Genomic DNA, 24921 nt, shown 5'->3' with positions numbered 1-24921 from the left:
TTTCTCAAGCTTGTTTTGGGCTTTGTTGAAACAGTGCAGAGACCAAGGACGTGTCAGAGTAGAATGGAGGTAGCGGGAAGCTCAGGACCACCCTTGTAATCTGGAACTGTTGTGACATCTGAATATTTTCTCCAATCCAAAGAAGGCCACATTGTGAACACAGAATGTATGTATTGGATTGGGGGAGGGGGGAAGAAGGACAATAGGTTGTTAGTTCATTTGGAAAGCGTATTTGGGTTCCTGATGGTGGAAAAGGAAGAGGTATAAGGGCAAATGTTAGGGCCTCTGTTGCATGGATTGTTCCTTGAGAGTGGGGTGGTGGTGGGACTAGAAAAATAAAGCGGAGGAATTGTTCCTTGGGAACTGTGGAGGGAAGATGACTCCAGTGATGGTATCATATTAAAGTAGATTAAATTAAGTTGCATAACATTTGAGAGGTATAGATATTTGGAAAAGGAAAAACAATCTTGGTAGAGAATTTAATAACAATGAAGCATAGATTAGGATTAAAGGAGTTGAAAGGGGAGAAATGCACCCCTAGAGTCATGAAAGGGGGTGCTGGTGGAAATGCTCAGTCTACATTTTCAAGATAGCTACATAGGCGTTTGAAGAGCTCTACAGATAAGGCCACAGAGAGACAGAGATGGGAAGTGGGGTACATCTAAACAGCTCCTTTCATTGGACATCATTGATGTGGTGACCTCAGTGGCTGCTTTTGAGCTGCAAATATCATTACGAAGACAAAAGATTGCAGGTGTAAAACAGAATTTATTTGTCTGTGCTTTTGGGGTTTCACTAATGTGTCCATCATTTACTACCCATCTGTAATTCCCTTGATCAGATGAAGATCTCACACTGGCAAGACTTGGTGAGGCTACAGAGTTCTTTCCCTCAGAAACATTTATGAAACTGGTTTTAACAACAAAACCTGAGAGTTGAGGATGTGTCTTTATTGTTCGTAACCTTTACTTTTCTTCAATGATGAGCTTCTAATAAGCACAGTTGGAGAGTTGCTCTTATCACTATAGCATCACTGCTTGAACAACGGCTTCAGGCCCTTTGCTGTTCTTTTAAAACATCTCAGCTACAAGGTTTCTGCTTCCTCTCCAGTCTGGTCACCCTCTCATTCTCCATGTCGTGAACTCAAATTCAAAATGCCATTCTCCTGTTGAGACAAACCTGTAACCCTTCAATCACCCTGTGCACTCCGCATCTTTTTGCTCAATCCGCGGAATCTTCATCCACACTTGACAAACATTCCAGAATTAACTCCATAAATCTCCATTGCTCTTCAAGTTCAAAGTATGTAGATGTCACCATACACCACCCCAAGATTCAGTTTCTTGCAGGCATTCACAGTAGGATAAGGAGATACAATAGAATCAATGAAAAACTATACACAAATACTGACAAACCAATATGCACAAGATGACAAACTAAGCAAATACAAAAATTCCAGAATTCCCTCTGCTCTTTTCCCTATTCCTTTAAGATCTCTTTTTTGCCAAAGTTTGTGCATGTTTCTTGCAGCACATGTATTTACCTGTTTGCATCTTTACAGTATTATGTTTATTTTCTTGAGGTTAACTAATTGCCCTATGATTTTATGTAACATTGAAAACTGAATGCCTTCCTTAATTGCCTCAGGTTTTCAATATCCCCTCATCCCTTCTTTATACTTGGTTGCCCATTTCTGACCAATTCATTTTGTCTGCAGTATGAATCCTCTTGGTTTCTTTCATCTGAAATCTTGTATTGTCATAGATTGTCAGCTACTCTGGTGCTTGGGGACTAGACCTGATGGGGAGGCAGTTGTAGGTGTTTCTGTGTGTTAGTCCCAAGTGACAGATAATCTCCACAAGCATCCAAGAGCTGCACATAAATAGTGTTAGCTGTTCCTCAAATCCCTCCTCCAGTCCTCCCTCTCCTGTCTCCCTCCATCCCCTCACTCTCCAAAGTGGGGGATCTTGATCTACTTTTGGCCTAAATTGACTAAATCAATGATTGGTGACTTATTGTTAAAATATGTTTTGCGCCAGCTGCATGTCATGGTGGGATTTGTGATGCTGACAGAAAAATTTGCCTCCTTTCTGTTGTAATTGGAAGGTGCTTATTTTTAAGCAGTCATCCCTACCTCTAGTTTCTCCCCAGGGGTAAATATCATCTCCACATCCACAAGGTCAGTAGCAGTTCTGTGAGTGATGCCAGATTCCTATGAACTTTAGAGATCATCTGTTGCATTTCATCTACACAAGAGTACAATTAAGAATAAAGTGTATAATGTCAACTCATCTTCCCCAGGGTTTGAGAAAGTATGTGTAGTAAATTGTTGATTACATCTCCTGCAGCTGTTGCTTGGCAGCGGAGTTGGGACAGTCCGACTTTATGACACTGATGCCAAGAAGAATTTGTATGAGTTAATAATTGATGAATCGTATCCCCGGTAAGTTTTAGAGTTATTGTGGCATGAAAAGTACATGAAATACTGTAGATTTGCAAGATTGCAAATTTAAGATGCATCTTAAAATTGCTTGGGGCTGTAAATGAAATATTTGTATGTAGAAATGGCTCATTTTGCTTGCATTGCAATTGTCTGCAGGAGCAATTAATCTTTTACCATAAGACCATAATGTATAGGAGCAGAATTGGCCATAAAGTCTGCTCTACCATTTCATCATGGCTGATCCAGTTTTCCTCTCTGTCTCAATCTCCTGCCTTCCACCACCTCCATCCCCGTATTCCTTCATGTGCTGACCAATCAAGAATCAGTCAACGTCAGCCTTAAATATATGTGAAGACTTGGCCTTAACAGCTGCCTGTGGCAAAGAATTCCACAGATTCACCACTGTCTAGCTAAAGAAATTCCTCCTTATCTCTGTTCTAAAAGTACACCCCTCTATTCAGAGTCTGTGTCCTCTAGCTCTTAAACTCCCAGATTATAGGAAGCATCCTCTCCACATTCACGCTATCAAACTTTTTCACCAGTTGATAGGTTTCAGTGAGGTGGCCCCTCGCTCTCCTGAATTCTAGTGAATACAGGCCCAGAGCCATCAAACGCTCTTGTATGACAAGCCATTCAATCCTGGAAACATTTTCGTGAACTTCCTTTGAGCTTTCTCCAGGTTCAGCACATCATTTCAAAGATAAGGGGCCCAAACCTGTTCACAGTATTCCACGTGAGACCTCACCAGTGGTTATAAAGTTTCAGCATTAAATTCTATTCCTCTTGAAATGAATGCTAGCATTGCATTTGCCTTCCTCACCACAGACTCAACCTGCAAATTAACCTTTAAGAAATCCTACACAAGGACTTCCAGGTCCCTCTACACCTCAGTTTTTTTGTAGTTTCTCTCTATTTAGAGAATAGTCAACCCTTTTATTGCTTCTATCAAAGTGTATGACCATACACTTTAACACTGTACCATCTGCCGTTTCTTTGCCCATTCTCCTTCTGTAGCCTCTCTACTTCCTCAAAGCTACCTGCCTCTCCACCTCTATTCATATTGTCTGCAAACTTTGCAACAAAGCCATCAATTCCATCATTCAAATCATTAACATATAACATAAAAAGAATCAGTCCCAATACAGTCCACTGTGGAACACCACTAGGCACCAGCAGCCAGCCAGAAAAGGCTCCCTTTATTCCCATTCTTTGCCTCCTGCTAATCAGTCACTGCTTTATCCTTGCTAGAATCTTTCCTGTGATACCATAGGCTTGTAGCTTGTTAAGCAGCCTCATAGAAAATAGGTGCAGGAGTAGGCCATTCGGCCCTTTGAGCCTGCACCGCCATTTATTATGATCATGGCTGATCATCCAATTCAGAACCCTGCACCAGCCTTCCCTCCATACCCTCTGATCCCCCTAGTCACAAGGGCTGTATCTAACTCCCTCTTAAATATAGCCAATGAACTGGCCTCAACTGTTTCCTGTGGCAGAGAATTCCACAGATTCACCACTCTCTGTGTGAAGAAGTTTTTCCTAATCTCAGTCCTAAAAGACTTCGCCTTTATCCTCAAACCGTGACCCCTCGTTCTGGACTTCCCCAACATCGGGAACAACCTTCCTGCATCTAGCCTGTCCAATCCATTTAGGATTTTATACGTTTCAATCAGATCCCCCCCCCCCCCTCAATCTTCTAAATTCCAATGAGTACAAGCCTAGTTCATCCAGTCTTTCTTCATATGAAAGTCCTGCCATCCCAGGAATCAATCTGGTGAACCTTCTTTGTACTCCCTCTATGGCAAGGATGTCTTTCCTGAGATTAGGGGACCAAAACTGCACACAATACTCCAGGTGTGGTCTCACCAAGGCCTTGTACAACTGCAGTAGTACCTCCCTGCTTCTGTACTCGAATCCTCTTGCTATAAATGCCAGCATACCATTCGCCTTTTTCACCGCCTGCTGTACCTGCATGCCCACTTTCAATGACTGGTGTATAATGACACCCAGGTCTCGTTGCACCTCCCCTTTTCCTAATCAGCCACCATTCAGATAATCTGTTTTCCTATTTTTGCCACCAAAGTGGATAACTTCACATTTATCCACATTAAATTGCACCTGCCATGAATTTGTCCACTCACCCAACCTATCCAAGTCACCCTGCATCCTCTTAGCATCCTCCTCACAGTTGACACTGCCGCCCAGCTTCGTGTCATCCGCAAACTTGGAGATGCTGCATTTAATTCCCTCATCCAAGTCATTAATATATATTGTAAACAACTGGGGTCCCAGCACTGAGCCTTGCGGTACCCCACTAGTCACTGCCTGCCATTCTGAAAAGGCCCCGTTTATTCCCGCTCTTTGCTTCCTGTCTGCCAACCAAGTCTCTATCCACATCAATACCTTACCCCCAATACCATGTGCTTTAAGTTTGCACACTGATCTCCTGTGTGGGACCTTATCAAAAGCCTTTTGAAAATCCAAATATACCACATCCACTGGTTCTCCCCTATCCACTCTACTGGTTGCATCCTCAAAAAATTCTGTGAGATTCGTCAGACATGATTTTCCTTTCACAAATCCATGCTGACTTTGTCCGATGATTTCACCACTTTCCAAATGTGCTGTTATCACATCTTTGATAACTGACTCCAGCAGTTTCCCCACCACCGACGTTAGGCTAACCGGTCTATAATTCCCTGGTTTCTCTCTCCCTCCTTTTTTTAAAAAGTGGGGTTACATTAGCCACCCTCCAATCCTCAGGAACTAGTCCAGAATCTAACGAGTTTTGAAAAATTATCACTAGTGCATCCACTATTTTTTGGGCTACTTCCTTAAGCACTCTGGGATGCAGACCATCTGGCCCTGGGGATTTATCTGCTTTTAATCCCTTCAATTTACCTAACACCACTTCCCTACTAACATGTATTTCGCTTAGTTCCTCCATCTCACTGGACCCTCTGTCCTCCTTAGTGAAGACAGAACCAAAGTAATTATTCAATTGGTCTGCCATGACCCTTCCTCATTGCTCAAAACCCAGTCTAGAATAGTCTGCTGTCTAGTTGGTTCCTCGACATGTTGGTTCAAAAAACCATCCCGCATACATTCCAAGACATCCTCTTCCTCAGCACCTTTACCAATTTGGTTCACCCAATCTACATGTAGATTGAAGTCACCCATTATAACTGCTGTTTCTTTATTGCACACATTTCTAATTTCCTGTTTAATACCATCCCCGTCCTCACTACTACTGTTAGGTGGCCTGTACACAACTCCCACCAGCGTTTTCTGCCCCTTAGTGTTACGCAGCTCTACCCATATCGATTCCACATCTTCCCGGCTTATGTCCTTCCTTTCTATTGCGTTAATCTCCTCTTTAACCAGCAACGCCACCCCACCTCCTTTTCTTTCATGTCTATCCCTCCTGAATATTGAATATCCCTGAACGTTGAGCTCCCATCCTTGGTCACCCTGGAGCCATGTCTCTGTGATCCCAACTATATCATAATCATTAATAACACTCATGTGTGGCACCTTCTCAAAAGCCTTCTGAAAATCCAAGTGCGCATCAACCGATTCTCTTGTTTAAACTGCTTGTTGCTAATTCAAAGAATTCCAACAGACTTGTTAGGCAAGATTACCTGTTTATTCAATCACTTTCTGGTCTTACCTCAATTATCTGCTACCCTCACCATCTGTTGTATCTCTGTTCATTTCTTCTAAACCTGTGTAGTTAAGTGCCTCTTCCCCTTGACCAGTCCCCCTCAGTTACGAGAAATGGTCATTTTCTGATGACCACATTTCTAATCAGTCCTGAAGAAGGGTGTTGACCCGAAATGTCGACTGTTTACACTTTTCCATAGAAACTGCCTGACCTGATGAGTTCCTCCAGTGTCTTGTGTGTGTTACTTCCTAATCACTTACTATATTAAATAAACCATTTTTTCAAATGTCCCATTTGGTTCTTTTGCTGATCAGGGATGGCACAGTAGTGTAGCACTTAGTGTTAATGCTTCACAGCAGCAACGATCAGGTTTCAATTCTCTCCACTGTCTGTAAGCTTGTAAGCCCAGTGACTGTGTAAGTTTCCTCCAAGAGCTTCAGTTTCTGCCCACATAACAGTATGGAGTAGTAAGTGTTAGTAAGTTTCAGGCATCCTATTTTGCATGGTGACATTTTTGGGTCGCATCCAGCACATCCTCATAATGTGGTTGTTGACATAAACCACGCAATTCACTGTTTGTTTCGACATACATTTAACAAAGCTGATCTGTAATCTCTAATCTCACTTTCATTTTGTACTCTGGTTCTTGGCTCTGCTGTCAGTGGGAAGTTTCTCACTCCTCTAGACCCTAATGTTAACGTGAAATGTTTCCAAGAACGTCATGGTATCGTTTATAGAACAAATACTTGGGCTCTGGATCACAAAAAAACAACAACTTCCATATTACTCCCTCAGTACTGCTCTTCACCACCACCCTGGAACAACATTCCTTCGGAGCTGCTGTGTTGGTCTGAAATTTCTGCTAAATTCTTTGGAGCTGGAACCAGTGACCTTCTGAGCATGAGTGTGCTACCACTGAGCCATAGCTCAGTGTTGCCACAGGTTCAATGTTCTGAAAGTTTTCTTTTTTTTAAAAATTTTTATTTTTATTTGGATAAGGAATTCACAAGTATCATGAACTTTTTTCACATGTATAACCTTTTCCATTTTTTTTATATATGTATAAAACTATAATTACTTATACAATCCTAAGTACACATTAAGATATAATAAGAAATTAGACACTTAAATAGATAATTATGTGCAGTTGAAATTCTAATCTATTAGGCTAAATAATGATATTAGTTGTTAAAGATAGTAATAATAGTGGATTAATAATAATTTCCATATATCTCTTCTGGACCATTTCTTCTGGTCCAAAATGTTGTATGTAAGCATATGTAACTACCATTGTAGATGTTTATATCCTAACTTGTTCATGTTTGCTCCTACCCCCAAACATAATTATCCAATCCCTATGTACTTATTTACTTAATTTTATCATTTTTTATCCCTTTCCCAAATCTTTTCCTTTACTTGTGTTAATTCTCCATTTTCCAAAAAAAAAGAAAACAAAAACAGTAAACATTTAGACCAGGGGTGCTTACGTTAGCAATATTACTGTGTTGATGAGAAGAGCAGTATAAATCATTAGGAGAGTCATCTAAAGTCTGCTCGCTTTGGGGTTATATATTCAATCCATTTATTCCAAATTTGATAAAATTTTTCTTTTTGAATTCTCAGAGTAAGTCATTTTTTCCATTTTAAATATTTCCAAGATAATTTCGTGCTAATCTTCTAATGTAGGTGGTATTGGATTTAGCCACTTTCTAGTAATTGATTTCTTACTTGCCGCTAAAAGGGCCTGCAGCAACTTTATATCTTTCTTCTGTTCAAGAAACAATACATGCCCCCAATAGAGCGTGTTCTGAAAGTTTTCACCGGTAGAAAATTACCAAGAATTTTTGGTGGTTGGTAGAAAAATACATGAAAGAACAGGGAAGAAATTGATGATTGTAACTACAAACTGAGCTGTATCAGATGGCTTTCTAAACTGTCTAGAGTCAGTATGAAATATTCAATGTTTAAATTTTTAACTTAAGAATACTGCTTTTGTGCACCAGAATCTTGTCTCTAGCTTGCAGTCCAAGTGGCACCTCATTTGTTTGCTCCTCAGCTGCTCCAAGCATCAAACTCGTGGCTGTGCCGGATACTGGAGAGAAAGGAGTGAACCTGGTTCCAGGCAATCTCCTGCTCTGGGACACAAAGACCATGAAGCAACAGGTAATACACCAGCAGCTTCTCAGAGAGAAGCTAGTGCCAAGTGTAATAGAAGATAGAACATTACAGCACAGTACAGGCCTTTCAACACACAATGTTGTACCAATCTTTTAACCTACTTAAAGATCAATATAAACCTACCCTCCTATATAGCCCTCCATTTTTTAAAATCATTCATGTACCTATCTAAGAGTTTTCTAAATGTCCCTAATGTATCTTCCACTACCACCACCTCTGGCAGGGTGTTCCATGCACACACTACTGTCTTTTTAAAATAAATAAATTACCTCTAACTACCCTGTTACTTTCCTCCAGTCACATTAAAATTATGTCCTCTGGTATTAGCTATTTCTGCCCTGGGAATAAGGTAGCCACTCAATCTTATGCCTCTTGTACTCCTCTGTCTGTCACTTCTCATCTGTCTTTGTATCAAAGAATAAAGCCCTAGCTCATAAGATATGCTCTCTAATCTAAGCATTATCCTTGGAAATCTCATCTGCACTCTCTTAAGATGTCTACATCCTTCCTATAATGAGACAATTAGATCTGAACAGAATATTCCAAATGTGGTCTAACCAGGGTTTTATAGAGCTGCAGCATAACTTGAGGCTCTGGAGCTGAATGCCAATGAAGGCCAACATACCATGTGGCTCCTTAAGCCTTGGGGCTGTAAATAAAATATGCCTTGAATGCAGAAATGGCTCATTTTGCATCTACAAGAGCAGTTAATTAATCTTTTACCTGTCTATATAATCAATTTCTGATCTTGCCTCAACAGTATGCCACCATCCCCACCTTCTGTTATATCTCCTGTTCATTTCTTCTAAACCTGTTTAATTTTGTTTCTCTTCCCCTCGACCAGTACCCCTCAATTACTAGAAATGGTCATTTTCTGACAACTGCACCCCAAACCACTTACTGTGTTAAATAAATCTTTTCAAATGACCCATTGGTTCTTTTGCCAATCAGCGGCAGCACAGTAGTGTAGCGGTTAGCGCGAATGCTTCACGGTACCACTGATTGGCGTTCAATTCCCACTGCTATCTGTAATGAATTTGGTAAGTTCTCCCTGTGACTGTGTGAGTTTGCTTCAGGTGCTCAAAAAGTTCAATCAATTTGCATGGCAACTTTGAGAGATCTGTCAACATGGACACCAAGATCTCACTTTCTCGACACTGCTAAGAATTCTACCATTAACTCTGTATTTCTGTCTTCAAATTTTACCTTCTAAAGTGAATCACCAGACATTTTTCTGCATTAAATTCCATCTGCCACTTCTCAGTCCAGTAATGTTACTGGCTGGGCAACCTGGAGGTCATAAATTCTGTTGCTACATGGGAAATCTATGAGATTTATTAATTTAATCTGGTAACAGTGGTTGATTGTAGGACCATTGTATAAACCCAACTGATAAACTAGATATGGTAGGACTTGTCCATAACCTCCAGAGTTGTCCATTATGTCTCGGTGGAAATGAGATTTATTCCATGCAGACTGGGAGACCGCTTTGCTGAACACCCACGCTTTGTCTGCCAGAGAAAGCAGGATCTCCCAGTGGCCACACATTTTAATTCCACATCCCATTCCCATTCTGACATGTCTATCCACGGCCTCCTCTACTGTAAAGATGAAGCCACACTCAGGTTGGAGGAACAACACCTTATATTCCGTCTGGGTAGCCTCCAACCTGATGGCATGAACATCGACTTCTCTAACTTCCGCTAAGGCCCCACCTCCCCCTCGTACCCCATCTGTTACTTATTTTTATGCACACATTCTTTCTCTCACTCTCCTTTTTCTCTCCTCTGTCCCTCTGAATATACCTCTTGCCCATCCTCTGGGTCCCCCCCCCCTTGTCTTTCTTCCCGGACCTCCTGTCCCATGATCCCCTCATATCCCCTTTTGCCTGTCACCTGTCCAGCTCTTGGCTCTATCCCTCCCCCTCCTGTCTTCTCCTATCATTTTTGATCTCCCCCTCCCCCTCCAACTTTCAAATCCCTTACTCACTCTTCCTTCAGTAAGTCTTGACGAAGGGTCTCGGCCTGAAACGTTGACTGCACCTCTTCCTACAGATGCTGCCTGGCCTGCTGCATTCACCAGCAACTTTGATGTGTGTTGCTTGAATTTCCAGCATCTGCAGAATTCCTGTTGTTTTTATTCCATGTATATTCTGTTTTAGAAAAAAATTCTTCTACTTCTATACAAAGTTTTGTATTTTTTTTAAAAGAAAGCCTGTGACCACTCTAAATGCACTGATACAACTGCAAATGCCTGCAGCCGCTCATTCGAGACGTTCAAAAGCATGTTAAAACTTCTGCCATCACTGTATCATACAAACCTAATTCTACTAAAATTAATATTGGAGCAATTGATATCCCCCTGAGGTTTAACTGCTGTTTTTGCTGTCAGAAATTTCCCTGTACTTGTGAATTTACCCTGCATTCCTTGCAGTGTCATCATGACTTTGTTTTGTTTAAACACACCTTGCTATTCTGGCATGTTGGTTCTTTATTTTTTGGTTTACTCTATATTTTGAAACACTATTACCAGGAATTTTGAGCCACTCTTTGCCCATCTTCTTCCTATTTTAGAGGCATCGACTTGTACAGCTTGGAAACAAGCCATATGGCCCACCACCTCCATGCCAACTAATGGCAATTACCAATCCTAAATACAAGCTCTTGGTCCATTGACTCAGGTGCTTGTTCAGACACATCTTGAATGCTGTTAGTGACTCTGCTTCTGCTGTACTCTCTCCGGCAGTGTGTTCTATGTATTTGCCACTTTCTGTGTGGAAAATGTCCCCTTTGAATCTCCCATTTTGTAAGCCTATGTCCTCTAGTTTTATCTACCTCTGACAGGGGGAGAAAGATTCCTGATCAACATACACAAAATGCTGGAGGAGCTCAGCAGGTCAGGCAACATCCATGGAAGTGAATAGTAGTTGACATTTTAAGCCGAGACCCTTCTTCAGACTGAAAAGGAAGTGAGAAGATGTCAGAATAAAAAGGTGGGGGGAGGGGAAGGAGACCTGCTCGAAGATGATAGGTGAAACGAGGTGGGTTGGAAAGATTCGTGCCTTTCACTTTCTATGCCCCTCATTATTGTATAGATTTCAAACATATCTGCATTTGGCCTCCTCCATTCCGGGGAGCAACGGATTTTGCGCTTCTGGTCTCTCCTCATAGCTGAAACATTACATCCTAGGTAATTTCCTAGTGAATCCCATGTGCACCTTCTCCAGTACAATCACATCCTGGAGCAAGTTTGCCTACTCTTGTATATAATCTCCTGGCTAATGAAACCTTGTATCCTTCATACCTTATTAACCACATTGACCTTCCTGCATTGCCTCCTTCAAGGACCTTTGGATTTGTATCTCAAGTTCTCTATTCTTCAGTACTCCCAAGGATTCAGCCATTCATGTATGTTCAACCTTCATTAGTACTCCCAAAATGTATCACCTCACATCTACCTGAATTAAACACCATCTGCCATTTCTTGCCCGTTTTACAAACCCATCAATATCATCCTGTAACCCAATACTTCCCTCCACACTATCAACATCACCACCAATCTTCATGTGAAGCCACGACATCCAAATAATTTATCCACACAGTGGATTCCGGTTAATTGGGCCATCGGTTCATCAAGGCAGCCACTTATTTATGACTACTCATAAAGAACAAAAACTAATCGAGAAGATAGCTAAGATTCCCTTCATCTTTTTGGGACAGTATGCTGCTTAATTGGGATAGGACACTGTTACCAAACATTTTCTAACTAGAGTCAGTAACTTGGACTTGTGTGACCATTAGACTCTACACTGCGCTGACAGCAAACAGCTTTTAAATGGTGTTAGTTGCATGTGTTTGTATTTAAAAAGCAGTGAGTTTTGTTACTGTTAGTTGGGAAATAAACAGTAAGGCAATTGAAAACTTGCTCACTATTGTTTCAAGCATTCAGGCTTGGAGGTGTCAGAACAGTCGGGAGTAAGTTATTTTGTTCAGTCCCTTCACCAGACTAAGGAGTAAATGTTGGATTCAGATCGGGTTTGAGGAGTACTGTGCTGATGTAGATCAATAGGATTGTGTATGTATTGAAGGATGTCAGTTTGTAAATTCTTACTGTTGAGGGTTTAAAGTTTCAACATTTTGACTTGTTTTCTGCAGCATCAGTTTTCCTTGGATCCTGAGCCCATTGCCATTAACTGTACAGCTTTCAGTCATAATGGAAATCTGCTGGTGTCTGGAGCAGCTGATGGCATCATCCGACTCTTTGGTAAGGTTGACCTTTCCACGGATTTAGGCTTTGAATGCTTGGTTCCAAATGTTTTTGCTCTAATTACTTGATTCTTTATTTGGTTAGATCTGAAAATAACACTGAAACTACAATGTCTGAACACCCAATTGTCTGCTTTTCAGCTGGGTGAAGGTCTACTGGGGTCCAGATTTATAGACACTGCTTCACTCTAGTATTTTGTGAACTGCTTGCACATTGATAGCTCAGCAGGGTTAAATGCTGATGATCTGTGTAGAACCCATCTATTCCAATGCCCAAGATTCAAGTTCCCAAAACCAGTTACATCACCTCAGCTTGCTTGAATTGAGTAAGTACAGAGCAGACTCAAACTGCAAGATGCTGGAGAACCTCGGTGGGTCAGGTAGCATTTATGGATGAAAATGTACAATTAATGTACAAGGATGAGACTCTTCATCTGGGCAGCTAAACACGAGCATCTTGTGTGGTGCTTCAGATTCCAGCATCTGCAGTCTGTGGTGTCTCAGGGGTGAGAAGCCTGCAGCTTAAAGAGCCTGAGTATGAGGGAGGGAGTTGAGTATTGAGGAATGCCTGACTTTGGTTTGAATTTTGTTTCCTCTAACTGATCTGAGCAGAAAATTAGGTGGAGGCACCTGACTCAAGCAATCAGCTCTACCTTGGTGTACATGGAGCTCTCCGTTTAGTCACTGCTTGAGTTGCCATTCCCCAAAGTCAGGTACTACTTTAAAACTTTTTCAATGTGAGAAGATTTCTGAAAAGCAAAAAAAAAACTGTGGAGGCTGGAACCTGAAATGAGGACAGAAAATATTGATGAGACTCAGCAGGTCAGGTAGCATCTTCAGGGGGTGGGGTGTGGTGGGGGGGGGAGTGGCGAGAGAGAGAAAGACTGTTCCAGGTTGATGACCTCACATCAAATCTGAGCATGTGTCTACTTGTATATTTCAGACATGCAGCGGTATGACTGTGCTATGAGCTGGCATGCACATTCTGGTGAAGTTTATTCCGTGGAGTTCAGCTACGATGAAAACTCTGTTTACAGCATTGGTGAAGATGGAAAGGTATTGGAAGTATTATTAAATACAGTACTACACAGTGTTGGAGAGAAGGCACCAGTGACTATACCCACAGGGATCATGAGAGGGGGAGGAGCTTCCTTGGAATGTTTAATGGCAATGGGGTTGGAACTGTTCCCCCGTAGTAATGTTCTCATCACAAGGAAAAGTGCCGTGAAGCTAAAAATCTGTTGACCTGTATCAGAGCAAAACTTTCCTTGCATCTTGGTGCCTGACAGGAAATTTGTTGAAAATAATTTACGCAAAGTAAACAGCTTTAACCAATGCTGTTTCCCCTGAAATGTTATTGTTTAAAGAGACAATTGTAAGTAAAATGGGGAGTACACCAATTTAACATCTTCCTTCCTCTTATCTAAATCTTTTTCCATAACTTTCTTAAATCTAGACAAATTGTACTCACTACCATAAAACTCTTGTCCCACTAGTTAGTCCTTTTGCTTGCTCAGCTTAATTTCCAAAATTTAAATTTAAGTATTACAGCCTGGTTGTTTGGCTTGCTGTGTGTAAGCAAAACAAATGTCTTGAATAGAATTTTGGAATTGTGTACTGAATGTATTCAAGTTCCTAGTGTGAAATCCTCTATGATTGCCCTCATTTTTCCGTGTCCTTTGAAGTTTAATGTACACGTGAAAATATGATTGACCATCATTTTGGTCTTCACCCTTATAGCGTCAATCAATAGCCATCACTTGGATCTTCCCTCCTTATAGTTGTGATTCTTTAATTGATGTCAGTTCTGGTTCTCGGCTGGCATTTTGCTGAGCCTCCCATTTTATGAAAGGTCCCTGCCTGTGAAACCAAGGTTTACACACTCTTCCGCATCCCCCCACTCCCACAACCTAACCTACACACAACTATTTTGTTTTTACAATTTCAACTAGTAAATGTTCAGTTTTATTTTGCAGTGTGAAGATGTATATACCAGCTGAAGAAAGTGCAGCTATTAACATCTCTGACTGATTTATTTTGATTTCTTGGGCCAATCCAGTTGATACAGTGGAATATTCATAAGAGTGGAGTCAAGGTTTCAGAGTGTGGGGTACAGCCGGATGCTATTGGCCCGTTTGTGCTGTCTGGTTACAGCGGGTACAAGCAAGTGCAGGTGCCGCATGGAAGACTGTTTGCCTTTGACTCAGAGGGACACTATGTGTTGACCTGTTCATCCACTGGTGGAATTATTCACAAGGTAAGACGTGGGCCTCAAGCATTTATTATGGAAGAAGCTGGTGCATTTTCACACCCTCTGCTTTCTCCCTCCTATAGGAAGTGCTATTTATCTTGAAGTTAAACACTGCTGTCATTTTTTTTTTAATAAGTCAGTGTGTTAAGAGTGACATTAACAATAGAATTTTAAGCTAACAATTTGATAGTGTTTCTTTTATAGTAGGGTTTGAACAAGGAGTTGAGCCTTCAGGAGTGAGGTTCTTCCTCAGGATAGAAGTTGAAACTCCCCTAGAATCGTGCAGCTGCCAGGAATTCACCGTGTGATTGATGGATATTTACTGACAAACGCCCTGGAGGTGGAATTTATTCACAGAATAGTCATGCTCCAATTCCACAATGGAACAGGCTTGGGGAACTGGTTTGCTTGCTTCACTGTTCCATCCCTTTGTGACGTCCCTTTGTAGCATTGGTGAACATTCACATTGTCCAGGGTGAATATTACTGGCCACTCTCAGGGGAAACCCTAGTAATGCCATAGTGCTGGTCCAGGATTCTGGTTCGTACCTTTTCTTTTTCCCTATCCTCACCCCATTTATTTCTTCTGACTTGAGAGGAGGCCATTGAGCCCATGGTATACTGGCTGCCAGTGTAATCACATACACCACTTCCCCCACCCCACTCCCTACTGGTTCTAATAAACAACCAAGTTGGGACCAATGATTTATAAGAACCTACTACCACTTATCTTTGGGATGTAGGAAGGAACTGGAGCACCTGGGGTAAATCCCATGTGGTTGTGAAGAGCTTGCAAACTGCACACAGACAGCATTGGTCAGGATTGACCCTGGGTCACTGAAGCAGTACCATCTGCTGAGCTTGTATCCACACACGCACCACCCAAATATCCAGCTGTTCTGCTGAGCCCATGACCCTGTGATGCCATAAGCTGTAATTCTACATCAGAGTCCTTCCTCTGATCTTTCTGTCAAAACCTCAAATTGCCCCCTTCTTGTCAGAGCAGCCCCCCGCCCCAGCTCAGCATGCACTCTTTCACAAACTCTTGATATAGTTCCCACTCAACTATATTTGCCTAAAGTTTATAGGGTGGATAAGAAGGCATATGGCGTGTTGGAGATGGGAGATTGAGTTCAAGAGCCATGAGGTAATGTGCAGCTCTACAAAGCTGGTTAGATCACAATTGTAGTGTAGTATTCAGTTCTGGTCACCTCTTTATTGGAAAGGCGTGGACGCATTAGAGAGGGTGCAGAGGAGATTTATCAGGATGCTGCCAGAATTAGTCCTCTGAGGATAGGTTTCTCTTTGGAGCAAAGGAGGATGAGTTATGGCTTGATTGAAGTGTACAAGATGATTAGAAACATTGATCGTGGATAGCCAGAGACTTTCCCAGGGTAGAAGAGGCTAACACCAGGGGTATAATTTTAAAGTAATTTAAGAAATGTATAGAGGAATGTCAGAGATCAGTTTTTTTTTACACAGTGGTGAATGTGTGGAAAGCCCTGCTGTGGGGTGTGTTAAAGTCAGATAGGTTTGTAATATTTAAGAGATCTAGATACGGTGCATGGATAAAAGAAAAATGTGGGGCTATTTGGGAGGGAAGGGTTAGATTGGTTTTAAAGTAGGTTACAAGGTCAACACAGTATTGTGGGCTGAAGGGCCTGAACAGTGCTGTGCTATTCTCTATTCTGCTCTTTAAATTCCACCTCCACCAGTCTAACACTTTGATTTGTTCCCTCCCTATCATTTAACTATGATTGGTCTGTGAGCTCTACCTCACTATTCCTCTTTTTCACTACTTATTCAATTTTAATGTAACAGTTCTTTTTTTAATGTCTCGTACTCTACTGCTGCCACAAAACAACAGATTTCACAATGCCTGTCAATAATATAAAACTTGATTCTGGGGGGACGTCACGTGATGACGTGGGATTGAGACGTGTAAATCCAACTCTCCCGTAAAAAATCAGCAAAGTACCGTTTAAACAAAGCAAAGTTAATAAATACTTTCTGAAAACTAATAAACTTCTCAAGACTATTTTACAATATGCCTCGTAAATTGCAACAGAAGAAGTCTGTTGTTGTGAAGTCGTCGCGAGATGGGAAGATAAAAGGGCCTACTGCGGTGATGGAACCTCGGACTCAGGTTGGATCTCCTTCGGAGGAGACACATTTTATCTCTGGCATAGAAGAACAGGGAGCAATGGCAGCGGTAGCGGTCCCTGGGAAGAAGATGCTGGAATTGCGCATGCGCAAAGAAGTAGGCATGCGCAAATCGATACAACTCAAACTACAAGAACCGCCGGCCACTGCAAGCGAAAGTGACTCAGAGTCAGAATTGGATTCAGCAGAGAACACAGACGAAGAGGAGGAGGAAGAACTGGAAGAGACTGAAAGTAAAGGATATCATGGAGACATAAAAGAGACTTCATTGCAAGTAATGATTGAAATGAAAGGATTAAAAATAGAGCTTAGAAACATGAAGATGAGCTATGATAAAGCTATGAAAAGACAGGAGAAAGTGGATAAGAAACTTCAAAAGTTGGAAAGAACAATGGAGCATATTAACGATAGAGTGGAAAAAACAGAAAATGATATGCTTGTCTGGAAAATGGAAAGAAAGCGACTGTTGGAAAAAGTGGATGTGCTGGAAAATTTTAGTAGAGGAAGTAATATTAAGATTGTTGGTCTTAAAGAAGGTATAGAGGGAAACAATCCAATAGAATTTTTTCAAAGATGGATCCTGGAAACTTTGCAAATGAAAGAGGGGGACCGATCAATTGAAATTGAGCGGGCACATAGAGCTCTAAGACTAAAACCACAAGATGACCAATATCCACGATCAATTTTAATAAAATGTTTAAGATTTCAAGACAAAGAAAGGATTCTACAGGCGGCTGCTCAAGCTGCTAAGAATAGAAAAGGACCATTGATGATAGAAGGGAACAAAATTTTTTTCTACCCTGACATAAGTTATGAACTTTTGAAGAGAAGGAAGAAATTTAATCCAGTGAAAAAAGTCCTATGGGATCACGGTTATCAATTTATATTGCGTTATCCTGCAACCTTGAAGACTTTTTTGGCTAACGGAGAAAAAAGATTTATTGGCGATTACTAGAAAGCGGAGGAGTTTGTGCGAGATTCTTTGAAGATACAAGAACAAACTCAGGGGTGTGAGATGGATTAAAAATGACGATTGGGTCAAGGAATAGACTTGGTGGATTTTTAAAGGCGGAAGAATATAGAGTTACAGAATACACGTGGACTAAGATGTTAACTGTCCTGTGCTATCACCAGTGGGATCATCAGTTGATCTGCCACCTGTCTTCAGGAGTTTCGGCTCGCTAATTATATAATAGAGGGGAGGAAAGGTTAAAGTTTGAGGAATATTAGTTGGGAATAGTGACATTAATTTTTTTATATATATACACACAATTTTTTTGTTACGGGGGAGCTGGAAGAAATACTGACCAATCGCTATGGAATTCATGTGTGCAAGCGTGGCAATAGCCAAGACCCGCAGAATGGAGGGGATAGTGTTTTTTTTCATTCACAACATTAGTAGGGGGGTATTCTGTTATTTTTCTTTTTGTATCATATCTATCTTTTATTTCTTTCTTTTTGACTGGATGATTGGGAAGGAAACACATAGCAACATGGTGAAGTTTAAAGAGATTCCCCAAGGAACTATGAGAGTTGAGATGTTAAGTAATGTTTTAGATTGGAGTAACTTTGTTAAGAATAATGACTAATTTATTGAATTTTTTGAGTTTTAATGTTAATAGGCTTAATGGACCAGTGAAAGAAAAAGAATCTTAACACATATTAAGAAAATGAAGGTAGATTTAGCCTTCTTGCAGGAAACGCATCTAATAGAAACAGAACATCAGAAATTAAAGAGAGATTGGGTGGGTAGTGTTGTTGCAGCTTCATTTAATTCAAAAGCGAGGGGAGTAGCAATTTTGATCAATAAAACGTCACCAATTAGAATACAAAATGTAATAACCAATTCTGCGGGGAGATATGTGATTATACACTGTCAACTTTTTTCTGAATTATGGACTCATGAATATTTATGCACCAAATGAAAATGATGCAAAATTTATACAAGAAGCTTTTTTGAATTTGGCTGATGCACATGAAAAAATATTAATAGGAGGAGATTTTAGTTTTTGCCTGGACCCAGTCTTAGATCAACTAAGGCTGTTACAAAATCGAAGGTAGTAAAACTAACTTTTATCATTGATGAAAGACTTAAATTTTGATTGATATATGGAGAAGAATCAATCCCAAAGAAAGAGACTATTTGTTCTATTCTAATAGACACAAATCTTACTCAAGGATAGATTTTTTCCTATTATCAATGAATATTCAACACAGAGTGAAAAATATGGAATAAAAAGCAAGAATATTGTCAGATCACTCTCCTTTATTAATGACAATAATAATGACTGATTAGGAAGAAGTGACTTATAGATGGAGATTTAATTCAACATTATTAAAACGTCAAGATTTTTGTGATTTTATGAAAAAACAGATCCAATTTTTTTGGATACAAACTCTCAGTGGATGATAAATTTATACTATAGGATGCGATGAAAGCATATTTGAGGGGTCAGATAATAAGTTGTACATCTAAAATTAAGAAAGAATATATGGCAGAACTAGATCAATTGGAAAAAGATTACAAAATTAGAAAAAGAATCTCAAAGACATATGACAGAAGAAAAACAAAGACAACTTGTCAATAAGAAGTTACAATATAATACGCTTCAGACATATGGAATGGAAAAAGCAATCATGAGAACTAAGCAAAGGTATTATGAGTTAGGTGAGAGAGCACACAAAATTCTTGCTTGGCAGTTGAAAACAGAACAGGCTTCTAAAACGATAAATGCAATTAGAACAAGTACAAATAAAATTACTTATAAACCTTTAGAAATTAATGAAACCTTCAAAAGTTTCTATTCTGAATTATATCAATTGGAATCACAAAATGATGTTAATGAGATAGAAAGATTTTTATCACAAATAACTCTCCCAAAATTGAATTTGGAGGAAACGAAGGGATTAGATATGCCTTTTACATTAAAAGAGGTTGAAGAAGCTTTGGGATCACTTCAAAGTAATAAATCTCCAGGAGAGGATGGTTTTCCACCTGAATTTTATAAAAAGTTTAAGATTTATTATTTCCTCCTTTTATGGAGTTAATACATCAAGCGGAAAAAATACATAAACTCCCAGAATCTTTCTCAACAGCGATTGTAATAGTATTGCCAAAAAAAAGATAGAGATGCTTTAAAACCAGCATCATATAGGCCTATTTCTTTGCTGAACACGGGTTATAAAATAATAGCAAAAATTTTATCGAATAGATTATCTAAATATTTACCAAAATTTATACAGATGGATTAAACAGGATTTATTAAAAATAGACAATTGGCAGATAATGTAACTCTGCTACTCCGTATAATTCATTTGGCACAAAAAAGGGAGGAGATGAGTATAGTAGTAGCCTTGGATGCAGAAAAAGCATTTGATAGATTGGAATGGGATTTTTCATTTAAAGTATATGAAAAATATGGGTTAGGAACACCTTTTATAAACTGGATTAAAACTTTAAATACTAACCCTAATGCTAAAGTAGTGACAAATAGTCAAATTTCAACACCATTCCAGTTAAAAAGGGTCAACTAGACAAGGTTGTCCATTATCACCTGCTTTATTTGTATCGACGATAGAACCATTAGCAGAACTAATTAGAATTGATTCGGATACTAAGGGTTTTAGAGTTAATCAGGAGGAATATAAAATTAATCTATTTGCTGATGATGTTTTGATTTACTTAACAAACCCACAGCATTCATTTTGTAAATTATCTTCTAGATTGGATGAATATGGGAAAGTATCAGGGTATAAAATAAATTGGGGAAAAAAGTAAAATTTTACCTCTTACTAAAGGAGACTATTAGCTAGTGTCGATTAGCAACCCAATTTAGATGGCCGGTAAATGGTATAAAGTATTTAGGTATAAGACTTGATGATGATGTAAAGAATTTATATAAATTTAATTATTTACCACTATTGAAAAAAATTCATGAAGATCTTGACAATGTTGTAAAAATGAATATATTTCCTAGGTTGCAGTATTTGTTTCAAACATTACCAATACAATTGCCACAGAAATTTTTTCAAGAGTTAAATAAATGTGTGAGAAAATTTCTTTGGAAAGGTAAGATGTCAAGAATATCATTGGAAAAGTTGACATGGAAATTTGAGTTAGGAGGGTTACAACTTCCAAACTTTAAGAATTATTATAAAGCAAATCAACTTAGATTTATTGCATCTTTCCTTGACGAACGAAAACCGGCATGGATTAGAATAGAATTAGATAAGATAGGAGAAAATACACCCGAAGGTTTTATATATAAATGGGAATCTAAATGGATACGGGAAAAGAAAGAATCTCCTATATTAAAGCATTTGATTGATCTATGGAATAAGATAAACGTTGATAATGAAATAAAGAAATCTTTATTAGCAAGGAGACCTTTGATCCAAAATAGACTTATTCCTTTTACAATGGATAATCAACTTTTATATAATTGGTACCAAAAAGGGATTAGATCTATAGGAGACTGTTGTGAATGAGGTATATTGATGTCATTTGAACAACTAAAGAATAAATATAAAATATCAAATAACACTTTCTTTTGTTACCTTCAATTAAGGGCTTATTTAAAAGACAAACTGGGTCAAACAATGTTTTTGCCAAAACCCAATGAAATTGAAATTTTAATTCAAAAAGGAAAAATTAAAAGATTTATTTCTTTTATGTATAATTTGATTCAAAAACAGACAATTAAACAAGGAATCCACAAGTCAAAACAAAAATGGGAAACGGATCTGAATATTAATATTGATGAAACAAATTGGTCAAGACTGTGTCTTGACAGTATGACAAATACAATAAACGTTCGACTTAGGTTAGTACAATATAATTTTTTACACCAATTATATATTACACCGCAAAAAATAAATAGATTAAATTCAAACTTATCTGATCAATGTTTTCGGTGTAATCAAGAAGTTGGTACTTTCTTACATTCTACTTGGTCTTGTTCCAAAATTCAACCTTTTTGGATAAATTTAAAAGTTTTATTGGAACAAATTACTGGGAGTCAACTTCCACATAACCCTATATTATTTCTATTAGGTGATATTGAAGGGATAAAACTGAAACTTAAACTGAATAAATATCAGAAAGAATTTATAAAAATTGTATTGGCAGTAGCCAAGAAGGCTATAGCAGTTACTTGGAAATTGGATTCGTATTTAAGTATGAATCGTTGAAATAATGAAATTTCTAGTTGTATTCCACTTGAAAAAATTACTTATAATTTAAGAGATGAATATGAAACATTTTTGAATATTTGGCACCCACATTTACAAAGGATAGGATGGCATATTTAGTTGCTCCGATGATAAGATGTTGGTCCCTTGGGGAAAGTAATAAATAAATATACTAAATTTATTTTGAATCCCATGGAGCATGTGGAAACCTTCCAATATCCAGGCAGTTCTTTGTTCTTCTTGCTTTTTCTTTTTTTTTCCCTTTTTTTTTCAGGTAGGGGTACATATCGGGGGGGGGAGGGTTAAGGGGAGAGGGGAGGGGGGAGGATAGATATTAACATTATATGTAATCACTTCGAAAACTCAATAAAAATTATATTAAAAAAAAACAACCTGATTCTGATTGAGTAGCAGTCTCTTCAGTCCTTCTCGTGGCACCCCTCCCACTCCACATCCCAAACACAAGATGTCTCCAGGTCCATCTGTCCCACATACCCACTGTTCTCCCTCCCCTCAATTCACACCCCTATTCCCCTGCGGTCCCCAAGAAGGCAGCATCAGAGGATTGCCGGTCCAACAAGTGATGCCTCTTGGAAAGGGGAGAGCTGCCCACATTACAGATGTGTGATACTTGGTAAATTCTGCAGGGGCTTCATACTTTGATTGCAGTAGACGAAACAGTTGTCGTTCCAGCACACCCTGTGGGAATTCAGTACAAACGGTTTGTCTGCTTTTGTGTACCCAGTTCATTGAAAGCAACAGAATAGGTTGAGTAAGTAGTTTTGTGAAAGTATGCTGGAATTTGTAAGAGTGAAGGGCCAGGAAGTGATGGTAAACCTGTAAGAAGTTGATCCAGGAGTAGGTGATGTTCCGGACAGCACTTGTTGATTCCATTAACTTTGGTGTCTTGCAGCTGACCAACACGGACCGAGCCATGGAGCCCTGCCTATCACTTGGAGGTCATCGAGCTCCTGTAGTCACTGTTGATTGGTGCACCGCAATGGACTGTGGGACTTGCTTGACAGCATCAATGGATGGAAGAATAAAGCTGACCACTCTGCTGGCACACAAGCCATAAGGCTATGGCCCATCTGGACAGGAAACACTGGTGTGCCTCCCTAAGAGAGATTGCTTCAGAACCTGTGGGCGTTACAACACTTCAATTTGTATTTGAGGGTTCCACTCATGAAATGGTTCCAAGTATTGTGCTAAACTCTCTCTAGCCATATGGATTAATGCTGTATTTAACAAGTTTTTTAATGAAAAAACATTCCTGCTATTGTTTCATGTCTTAACAACATTGCATTTAAATCAATTTTAAAATGGTAGCTAATTCTGGGAATCCTAAGCATGTGGGCCTTTTGCCCTTGTTTGTACAGTGTAATTGCCTTCTGCGTGAGCAGGGTATTCTACATTCTGGATTTCCCTCTCACTTACAACTTAAGGTACAACTTGTGCCTGAGGATTATGCAGCAGTTGTTCCTTTTCTTCATGCTCCAGGGGTGTGATCGCTGATGGGTCTGAGCCCCAAGTTCATGGTCATTGTTTGACCTTCGTAACTGTTAGGTGCTGCACTTCTCTGCCCAGCTTCTGGAAGGGTGCAAGTTAAACTGCTGTGGCAGACACCTGGTTTGTAGCTTCACATGTAATGGTGGGCAGCTAACGTGTATGAAAGCAGGGAATTGTTAAGAATGGTCAAACAAGCCACTTGTATTAGCATCATGTTAAATGCCCTTGAATGCAGAGATGTAAACTGGAAGAATCTGTCAATAGCTTTATCTGGCTCATTTAGTAACAGTTTGAACTAAAATGGTTGTCTCAAGTTTGGACAAGTTGGTGCTTTATGCAAAGGATCCAGGAAACTGATGCATATCCCAACTCCAGATGTACCAAGCTTCAGGTCAGATATTTTCCTTTCTAAGGAGTTGATTTGTATTCTTGTGTCACAGTAAACATTTGGAATACTCGACTTGGCTCAGGCTCTGAGATCCATGATTATTGAGTTCTGAATCTGCTTTAGCTGTTCTCTTGGGTGTAGTAGTAATACTTTTGTTAAATGCTTTGTATTCCATGATATAGCTGAATTGCATTACTGTGCATTCAGGTAACTTCAAGTAATATTGTGATCAGAGTTGGAAATCCAAATGATTCATGCACCTATTTAACATTATTTCCACATTTAACTTTCTCTCCCTCAACTTTTACAATTTTATATTTCTATCACTGCCTCCTGCTAACATTTCCAGTGAACTTGGCTGTTTCTCTCTTGGACCTTTTTCCAGCCTGTCTTTCCGCCAGCACCACCAGCACTTGTCTCAATCAGCCTACTGCTTTCCAGCCAGTCTCAAATGTTCCTCTCCTTCCACTGTCTCCCCTTTCCCTGCAATTTTTATTTCACTTAAAACATCTTCCAGTTCTGAAAATTATCAGCTGGAAATATTTACTATTGCAACGAGGTATTGTAAGATTTCTCAAACAATAGGAATTCTGCAGATGCTGGAAATTCAAGCAACACACATAAAAGTTGCTGGTAAACGCAGCAGGCCAGGCAGCATCTCTAGGAAGAGGTGCAGTCGACGTTTCAGGCCGAGACGCTTCGTCAGGACTTACTGAAGGAAGAAATTGATATTCATGCCATCATGTTGGAGGCTAGCCAGACAGAATGTTGTTGTTCCTCCACCCTGAGGGTGACTTCATCGTGACACAAGAGGAGGCCATGGACTGACATGTCAGAACAGGAATGGGAAATGGAATTAAAATGTTTGGCCACC

At 39.6% G+C, this 24921-nt stretch overlaps 1 protein-coding gene across 2 annotated transcripts in view; it reads left to right on the top strand.

The window, feature by feature from the left end:
- LOC140202763 (WD repeat-containing protein 91-like) overlaps nucleotides 1-24119 on the top strand; it is a 50439-nt gene extending 26320 nt beyond the window's left edge. For both annotated transcript variants that reach the window (XM_072268071.1, XM_072268072.1), the window contains exons 10-15: nucleotides 2349-2443; nucleotides 8108-8267; nucleotides 12437-12545; nucleotides 13491-13603; nucleotides 14607-14804; nucleotides 23064-24119. In XM_072268071.1, coding sequence (XP_072124172.1) covers nucleotides 2349-2443; nucleotides 8108-8267; nucleotides 12437-12545; nucleotides 13491-13603; nucleotides 14607-14804; nucleotides 23064-23228 — 840 coding nt within the window. In that variant the 3' untranslated portion in view covers nucleotides 23229-24119. The remainder of the gene's footprint in view (nucleotides 1-2348; nucleotides 2444-8107; nucleotides 8268-12436; nucleotides 12546-13490; nucleotides 13604-14606; nucleotides 14805-23063) is intronic.
- Nucleotides 24120-24921: the final 802 nt, after the last annotated feature.

The sequence above is a fragment of the Mobula birostris genome, chromosome 9 (assembly GCF_030028105.1).
Source record: "Mobula birostris isolate sMobBir1 chromosome 9, sMobBir1.hap1, whole genome shotgun sequence".
Lineage (NCBI taxonomy): Eukaryota > Metazoa > Chordata > Chondrichthyes > Myliobatiformes > Myliobatidae > Mobula > Mobula birostris.
The sequence above is the reverse complement of the archived record's forward strand: the minus strand, read 5'-3'. Positions and strand labels throughout refer to the sequence as shown.